The 9,916-nt window shown below is 43.5% G+C and overlaps 1 protein-coding gene across 1 annotated transcript in view; it reads right to left on the bottom strand.

The window, feature by feature from the left end:
* The window catches only part of Cdk12 (cyclin-dependent kinase 12), a gene marked incomplete in the record, with an annotated part of 101,494 nt that overhangs the window by 25,362 nt on the left and 66,216 nt on the right, over positions 1-9,916 (bottom strand). Inside the window, 1 exon segment of the mRNA XM_013519192.1 lies at positions 97-203. Coding sequence (XP_013374646.1) covers positions 97-203 — 107 coding nt within the window.

Raw genomic sequence — 9,916 nt, 5'->3', positions numbered from 1 at the left:
ACAAGAAAAGTAAAAATAGAAGAGGGGGGGGGGGTGGAGGGAGGGGGAGGGGAGAAGACCTCAAACCAAAGCAGGCCAATGGTCTTAGGCTCCTACCTGGCTCTAACTTCTGTGACAGAGACTGAATTTTCCAGGCTCTGGATGCAAAGCGACTGAGGGACATCACCAAATTCCTCAAGGGCCATCCCTGCTGCTGTTGCCACCTGCAATGGAAAATAACAGGCTGCATTAGACAGGAGACAAGGGACGAGACATCAGGGAGGGTCTCTGGCCTTTCACTCAGGAGCCCAGTGCTGGCAGGTGCATTCCATACATCTGATTCTCTCAAACCCGAATTCCCTAGGTTGCAGGAAACCTCAAGTATGCTGCCAAAGAGTTACAACTGTTCTCCAAGGAACTAGCTCCTGGGCTGTCAATCACAACACCACAGCCCTGTACTTAGAATAAGTCAGAAAGTTCAACAGAAACAGAAGTGGTGAAACCTAGGTTTATAAAGGGCAGCAAAAGTTAATGGTTCATACAAAAGGTTACAAGAATACCTAATATGAGATCAGATCACCAGCTTGGATTTGAGGCTCATTCGTCCTTCAGAGCTTCCTCAAGAAACACTCTGAAGAAGAGGCTTGTAGCAAAGGTCCTGACTATGAAATAATACAGAATGTTCTGTAAGACATCAGACTTGATTTGATATAAGTAGGACACAGATGAATCTGCTTGGGGACCACGCCACAGTCCCCGTATGCTAATTGGATTATGATGCCAAAATGTAAAGGATGCGTACTGAAGTTTGTTATTCGTCCCACTAACCCAGACCCTAGCACTATGTCCAAGTGCCCAATGGGACCCTTCTCCCTTCAGCATCCCCTTCTCTGCTCCTCAGGGGCTCCCCGATAAGCTCACACAAAGCACGAAGTGGAAGGGACTGCAGCTACCGCCCCAAAGAGGGGAAATGAGTCTCAACACCCAAGGACCAACGGGTCAGCCAAGTGAGGGTCAGACCACCACTGTGAGCACCACCACGTTCTGCCTCCTCAAAGAATACCAAGGACTCAAAACAAAACAAAAAAAGGTGAGCCTCCCAACTTTCCTATAGTCTGAAAATACTTGATTTTGCTTTGAGTTCTATAACCCTGTCCCTCATTCAAAGATAAACACACTCACATTAGCTTTCTAGCAGATGAGCTGTTTCCTTTCTCCCTTCCTGTTTTTTGTTTTGTTTCTCAATCTAGGTGTATTGTGTAATGCGGAGGAACCTGAGTTGACACTTAGACTAAATTCCTCATACTGCCTTTAAGGATTTGTCTGGCCATCTGCCCTCCAGAGACGGTAGCTGAGTGCCCCTTAAAATTTGGAGTGACTCCGGGCATCAGGATCTTGGGCTGAGGGTGCCACGTGCTTCCTAAGGAAGCAGAGCTCTTCCATTTAAGTAAGAATTACATAAACATTTGCAAGCTGAGAAATTACTCTTTAAAAATATACAAAATTTGTTTTTCTACTAAAGGCTTTTAAATCTACTGTCTCCCCCCAATGTCTGTCCTTTCCCCCTCAAAATCACATAGCCCTTCCTTCTGTTTCTTAGGAAACCCAGGTCTCTGATCTTGCAGTTGGGAGCTCTATGCTGAGGGAAGGTGAGATTCTGTCCTCTTGGATCTAGTCCTCACTGGCTGCAGAAAATTGGTGTAAGAATGTGGGTGACTTTCTTCCCTTCCTCATGCCTCAGTGACCCGCTCTGTAAATGGAAAGGCTGGATGACACGACCATTTCCCTAGCTCTGACAATTTATGGAAGAGCCCTTCCATCAGGGAGGTAGGCATGCCTGCCTTCCCCTCCTCTCTGGGCCCCTGTAGAGAATCTTCCCAGTAGATGTGTTGGCAGGAGGTCTTCCATTAAATGCCAAGTCCCTCCCATCAAGAGGAAGGGAAGTTAGAGAGGGGGCCCTCCCTAACCCTGAACCTTACTAAACCAGATAGGAGACTGGAGGCAGGGACGGGGAAAGAGTATGGTATGCACCCCCACCCCACAGCACACTCTTGGTGCTGCCCTAGGAAGCCCCACAGTAGTGGCTGCTAATCCAACACAACTGTGTAGATGGGAAGAAAGCAAGGACGTGTCAATACATCCACAGCATCGATATAAATGTCCAGTCACTGCCCACACACTCCTGTTTTTCTCCTACTTTAGGCCTATACGTGCCTGTAGAAGCCCGCGGTAGGTAGGGATGCAACACCCGACTCTTCCTCCTCCCAAAGTCAGAAAGGAAGAGACAGTGAGACAGGAGCTACTTGGCTTCCTATAAATTGTTTTGTCCTTCCTCACAGCTGCAATCAGAAGCTAAGGGCTCCCGCAGGCCTTGTTCTGATCTGCTGCAGGCGATGGAGGGTTTTTGAAACGGAGAGGACTTGGCTGCGGCCCCGTTTTAGCTGCCGTTGGGGCTGGCTAATGGGCTCATTCAGGAAGACCCCCGCCTGCCACACTAAGAGTCCCCCGCCGGCCCCCTCCCCGGTCCCAACCCAATTAATAAATGGGGGCTCCCACTTTATGACTCTAGGAGCAGGAACCACCGATACAAACGACCCCCAGGGAAGGACAGGAAAAGGCCTTCCAAGAATCAAGCCAGAGAACTGTGCATCCACACGCACATGCTGCCACAGGCTGGTCCAAAAGCACTAAGGGTGAAGAAACTGACAAAAATTGGTCTTTTATTTCCCAGATCCAGAGTGGGCCAGCATTCCTGAAGTTGTAGGCATACTCCACAACACACTTGCCCGGTTCTCCACCCTGCACTGTACTTGCCCCCCCAACCTCCAGCGGCAGGGCCCCCTCCTGGACTCAGCAATACTCAACACAGCACATCACACTGATTGGTTAATGAGCACCTCCTCTGCAAAAACAGCGGCAAGCAACTACCTCTCACCAAGCTTTCACCACTACTGTCAGCACAAACGTGTCCTGGGATCACTGTCTGGAGGGCAGCTTTTCTGCCTCCTCTCATATCCAAGCTGTGAGCCACTTCCTGTGGACCCCATTCCTTCCTTCCGACTGCCCTTGCCCTGCTCCAGTATGGGCCCTGATGGTGCCTCACGCCTGGGCGAGAACAATACCATCCCAGAGAACTTCTCTGCTTCCTGGACTTAGTATGGTGACAAAAATCCTCACCTTCTCATCTCTTCATGCTCTGCTCCCTGTACTGCTCACCAAGCCAAATTTCAGCTCCTCACTTGGGTCACCAAGGCAACCAAGAATGCTCTCTCAAGCCTCTTTTCCTGCGCTGTCCTAAGTCCATCAATCCACAGCCCTCTACACGAAACACCTAAGTCCTTCCTTCCACGAGTGTCCTCCTGCTGTTCACCTTCCTTCTCTGTTCTGTGTTCCTCCATCTTTACTTTTAAATGATAGTTTTTTATGAACTCCATGTTTTCTGCTTATTTCTTTGCTTTGGCCTCCTCTGTTAGGGTACTATCTTGTAACCTGCTGCAATGCACTGACTTATAAATACCAATTCCCCACCTCCCACCCAGGTATGAAACTCACCTCTCATTAGACCCACTTCCCAGAAGTGGAGTCCTCCCTTAAATGCCTTCCCACTTGGACTGGACTCTGCCAGTGATATTTTCTCGGGCACGGAACAAATCTCGGGATACATCCAACAGCCACGAGGAGCACAAGCTCACTGCCACCGTTCATACTGTAGCCTGTCCCAGATTTGACACTGTCTTTCCAAAATCGTAAATCCAGCTCCATGACTTCCAAAGTTTTACAAAACATAAAAAAAGCAAAAAACCCCAAACAAGCACAGCAACCAAAGGAATTTACCTCCTTGATTCACATCACATAAACACTATGTTCTCTGAAGATGCCTTAGGAGAGAAAGCATCATTTTGTTCCCTACTTCCAAGATTAGTCTTATATTCTCAGATCATGGCCTCATTTGCTATAATGAAAATCAACCCCACTACCAAAACTAATTTTGCTCCTTAGCAGACCTGTCTCTGTCATTTTAGAAGGTCTCTAGAACGGAGAAGTTGTCTACATCTTTCAACTGTCTGGCAGGTACGTCAATGGACTAACCTCACTCTCAAAGGCTGAGACTTACTTCCTCTATGTTAGCCCCGTGTGGTCAGAGAGGAAAAAGTGGCTCATCATTCCCTTCATCGCCTACAAATAAATACCTCAGGATAACAAAAGCGATTTGCCTTTCACTCCTTCCAACCTTTATCCTCAAGATGCCCAAGAATCAAAGACATGAAAAGCAAAGCAGCACAGTGCCTGACATGTAGTAGGTACTTGACTTTAGTTACCTTCTCTCCTGTCTTCCAAAACCACAGGTTTCTTTACCTTCCTGGGCTTGGTTTTTCACTGGCCAAAGAGGGCAGTGAACTAAACAAACCCCTGTCTTTTTGTAGCTCCAACACCCTACGACTGCAACTCAGAGATTCTGGCTGGATTGTCCTTACGTGTGCTGCCCTCAATTAAGAGCTAAAACAACGGGAAGGGAATGTTAGTTTCCAGGAGGACCTAGAATTCATAAAACCACTTGGAGAGTTTTAAAACTTGGTAAGTCATCTTAACATGCATCTCCTCATTCCTGATTACTCTCTTAAACTGTGTAGAGCAGTGCTAAACACACATCCCATATAAGCTGCTTAACATTTTTGTTTGTATTCCCTAGGCTCCCCACAGAAAATAGGGAATACTATCCCCAGCCCAAGGGTTCAGGCCCGTCCTCCAACCTTGAAGATATTACTGCTATGATCAAGGGGAAATCTGCCCACAGGCACTTTCTCAGGAGTTCCCTGAAACAAATCATGAACCTCTAAAGCAATCACCTCCTAAACTTCCCTAGCCCAACCATAACTTTCCCTTCCATACCATATCCAACTTTCCTGGCAGCCCAGCTAAGAAGAGTGCGCTAGTTGTCCCTTCTTAGCCTTATTTCTACCTCCTTTTTCTATTGCTTCATTTTGTGAGTACAACTTAGAAGCTCCTGAATTATTTAGAGACTTGGTTCCTAAAATTTCTGTCTTTGAATCCAGTCTGTTTTTTCCAGGCCTGAAAGCATTCAACACTGCGTTAGTCTGGGGTAAGTGGTTGTCTACAAGATGATTCTCACCAAGGATGTCCCTTGGGCATTACTGAAGTTCTGAGACACAGCAGGGAGAAGGGTTCCTCCCAGAGACAGCCCCTCAGACAGGCCGCTCCAGCAGAGAAAACAGGTACCTTCCAAGAGCGAGGCTTTGTTCCTCACTTAGCTCTCACTGCTATACTGTGGTCCTTCTAAAAGGTCTCTTCAGCTACTTCCCTCAGGGATGGTTTAGCTTGGATAAAATGTCCTTTATTCCATTAGAACTATCAATTCTCTTTAGTTTATCACTACGCCAGAAGCGACAACAAAAATCCATCTATTTCTAGGTCCTAGAATCTGACTTCATGACTATCTCTTTTTAAGTCTACTCTAGCTGAGGGCTGTGTAGCAGGACAGCTTCACTAACAACTGCCCAACTAGAGGGCAGCAAAGACTCAGCCTACACCAGCCTCTTTCCTGCAGCCCTGGACTACTAGTTTTTGAGATCAGACAGTGAGAGCAATGCAGTGATCAAAGCATCTTGGCACCCAGTGATTAATCACCAGGGCATCAAGGCAGCCCGTCTTTTCTACTTGATACCAGATCCCTTTACTCACCAAGCTTTCCTTCCCACAGACACCATCTGTAACTCTAAGAAATGGCATCAGTAACAGCAACCATCTCAGGACAAGGGAGAAAAGGTGACGGAAGGGTGGAAGAGGGGAAGCAGGAATACTAAGATAATCCCTGCCTTTCACTGCCAGAAAAAAAGAAAAGAATCTCTTGTACTCCACATAACTTAAATTAAAAACATCTTTCATAGCTCTTGGCAATAAGAAAGTACTTTGCCCTCCTTGAACTCCTACCCCGTAAGTCAAGGATCCAGACAGACATTTGTGTTAATTATGTACTTTTAAAGACCCTTTAAAACCATGAAACAGCAATAACTCACTGAGCAGGGTTAAGCAGTCAACATCTATGGTAGGCTTAAATCATGCTAGTCAGTGTGTGGGGAGAAGAGAAAAAAGGGTACGAAAAGTGGGTGGGTGGGTGATGGAGAAACAGCTCTCTACAAGGAGGAGTGGTAAAGTACCACCACCGGTTCCTTCAGGGGTTCCATTCCCCTAGTCTACCAACCCTAGCTGGAGTAATCTCCTGCTGATCTAGCATTTACAAGGATGCCCCTACAGATGGGAAAGCCCACTTTGGACACACTTGGACAGTAAAATCAATCACACTATTCAAAATGCTCACCTTGTCTCTGAGGACAACCAGAAGACCCAGCAGCCCACTCCCTTGGAATGGTGGAGTATTTCATCATTAAGGAACTCCCCATTCCCATTCTTAGCCTTCAGAATGACTAAACTGTGAAAAGAGAAGTCACTAAATAGCTAAAAGAAGTCTGGTTATAAAATTTCTGATAACAACAGTAATTCTAGTTTAGCACCAAGTTTTAACTGGTAACTCTTGTGAGGTGTTAGCCTTACCACACAGAATAAAGCCTACCCTTGTAAGGTCCTCAGCCTTTAGTCCCAGAATTGAAAAGACAGCCACTGCTATAAAGAGACAATACTCTCTAGCAGGTTGAAGTTCACTCAAAGACCTAAAACTAATTCCTTTCCTCTGGAGACTAACCAGGAACTGGAACCATCTTTACCTTCCCATTCTCCTTCTGGGTATAAAAGATATGACAGTCCATAGGCAAGAGGACATCAAAACTTCTGAGGACTCAAACAGGCTTGCAACCTTCATCAGTAGCAGTTTTGAATTCAACTTCCTCCCAGTTTTCCTTGTTCTGGGTGCACCCCATCACCCTGTACAACGCGCCTGTCCTACTAACAACTTCCAGATACTTTTCTCCCAGTGGATTCTATCTGCTCTCTTCCAACATGGTGGAAGTAGCAGGATTATAGTACATATTACAAGGGAGTATTTATCCTCAGTGTTCTAAGCCATGAAAGAGAAGGGTAAACAATTCCTTAGGTGGAGATGGGAAAGCTTTTTAGAAACAGGGACTGGATCTTAACTTTTAAAAAACTTTGGTTCACTTTCTGGATTGACAACACATCAGGAAACCTCAACAGAGCTAGGTACACAAATCTGCACGCTGACCCTGCTCTCTTAACATTGAGGGAACCAGGCTGGGGCGGGAAGATGGGGAGCCTTGTTTAAGGCCTATTCTCTGGATCTAAGCAGTTTCTTACCAACTTCCCTTAAAGACTGTTGAGCTCAAACCCACTTACCTCTCCTGTCAGGAGGAGTCAGGGTACATTAAGCTCAACTCTTGATGGCTTGTGACCATTATCTGTGTAATTGTTTTCTACTTTTAAAAAAAGACTCGTATTTTATGGATGCCTCTCATTTAAAAAAAATCCTCTAGTTTTTAATCTAGAGTATTCAGGCACCTTTTGTAAATCCTAAGCTTTTGTTTTGTTTTCGTTAGTTTATGAAGTCTATAGCAATTCTACTACAGAGAACACTTAAGATAATAAAGTGGAGGAAAAAATGTCCTTCATACATGAGATATGCTCAAAGGGTACAGAAATTAGAAGTAAATGCAATGGAGCAAAAGTGGTATAGTAACAGGAAATATTTAATTTTCCAATCTCCACTTTCCATTTTTATAAACTCAAAGAAAAAATTTAATAATTACAAAATATCTGTACACAGACAAGGTATACCTGGTGAGGGGCAAAAAAACGAGAGAGAAAGGAATACAGTGCCAGGAACCTAGCAATCAGGAGAATGAGGTGGCAACTGACACTTTTCTGATGCAGCACTCTCTCTCAAAACCTGCTGGCAACCATTCTAGCACTGTAACTATATATGCATGTCACGCACACACACACAGGTGATTGAGTGATGTCTATCGTATAAGCTAAGAGAAGCCCTACTTACGACTCTGTGCTAACTGCCCTGTTGTAAACTTCTATCTCATGTCGTTTTCAAGTCCTCATCGTTCCTATGGACAGCTGAAGAAAAACCTAAGGAAACTGGGTCAAGCAAATTTGCTTCCAAAACCACAAAAATGATCACGGTCAAACCAGTTTTGCCTCTCATTTATGAACAGAATCAGATTTTGAATCTGTTCAAAATAATGTATTTAACAGGCTTAGTATCTCTCAAGGTCCAATAGTTAAAATCAAAACTTTTGAATGGAATAACTAAACTGGGCTTGCGATTTCTGAACAGTCAAGTTGCTATTCAGCCAAACCTTTTACTTTGATCACATTTATAATGTAGCTGAAAAATTACCAAATACCTGTTTTTTCTCCACACAGATTCCGGGATATTTAAATGACTTTTTCCTCTGCTTTTTAGAAAGAGCCAAAATTACTAAACATTTTTTTTTTTTTTTTTTTTTATTTTTAAGGGTTAGCCCCCCAAAATGGGGGCAAGGATGAGATGGGATCATACATACACACACACACTCACACATTTACCCACCCCCTTCCCTAGTAGGGATGGGGGAATGGAAGCTTAAGTATATAATTTAGAATATTTGGCATAATTAAACATAAGGGAAAAGAGGGGTGGAAAAGTTATTGATGACTGCTGATAACCAAAATACAATGAAAATATACAGAGAATTTTATTCATATTTGATGGGAAAACAATTCTTTTTCACTGAACAGATACTTTGGTAAGTATCCAAGGCTCAGCTTCTTTAATGAAAAACGGGAGTGGGGCCCAATACCTCAAATACAAATATTCTAAAATACAAAGGCCCATATCTGAAGACTAAGAAGTCAACAGAGAGAAGACTCATACGAACTTCAGTGGAATTTACTGACAGCATGTCATTGTGCCTAGTAAGTCTAATTTGACACACTGGTACAAAAAGCCATCAGAGCCAAAATGGCTAGGAAGTTCTCTTACTCATCAATGTTTGGCCTTAAGGTCAAGGCCAGATTAAAAACCAGAGAATAATAAAGAAATACACACACCAATCTCTACCTATTTCAGTAATGGGAAAATAGTCTTCACGTAAGTATCTGAAGAGGGTTCTTTCATTTTTCAAAGATTTTTTTTAAGTTAATGCACCTTTCTCTTATAAGTAATTTTATTTTTAATATAAGAACTTGGCATTGTAACATGAAACTTGAGTTTTGAAAACTATTCTCCACAATGCTATAGCATGTTTGCCTTTTTTTTGGTAGAAGACGGTTAACCTACAGTTCACTAAGGTCTAACTCTGTGCTGATAAGTCCTCTGACATGTATGTTTTTAAAACATGCCATATGCTGGTACTCACAGGAATGGAAGTTAGAATGAGAAGCACCCCAAGTTACCCCACCTTGAGAGGCTGTCTCTTTTTCATTCCTATTTAGGATAAGGCAGAGTCCTTGTCAGAAAGTCATACTTCAATCTTTTTACCAAACCAGATCACTGGAGGAAAATCCCCAAAAGAAATGGCAGGGTATACATGCTAGAATGTGTACATATCAATACTGTTCTTTCTCATAGTATGCTGTTTTAAAGTTCGTTTTTTTAAAAAAGGCTATCAGGTATTGACATAGCTTCAGAAAAATACCCACTCTAAACTAGATCACATTTCCATGTATTTTCAGGATGTTTCTCTTCTCTTTGACAACATCACAATGCTGTTTGAGAGGGGTTTTGACATAAAAATGTATGTGTAAACAATATGCTAATCCTTATTAGCCCTCTAGCATACGGAGGCATCATGTCTAACCACACTTCAGTAGCAATGTCCTATGCTGTCCACATTTACAAATCAACTTCCCCATCAGAACATGGTTTTTTAAAAAACAAAACATTTTAGAATTGAAGAGTTACAGAGAACAATGTAGGATTTTGAATTTCCTTTCTTTTATTAAAAAAAAAAAAAAA

Source organism: Chinchilla lanigera, unplaced genomic scaffold, assembly GCF_000276665.1.
Source record: "Chinchilla lanigera isolate Chin_1 unplaced genomic scaffold, ChiLan1.0 scaffold00050, whole genome shotgun sequence".
NCBI lineage: Eukaryota > Metazoa > Chordata > Mammalia > Rodentia > Chinchillidae > Chinchilla > Chinchilla lanigera.
Note: the sequence above shows the minus strand (reverse complement) of the source record. Positions and strands in the feature narration are given on the sequence as shown.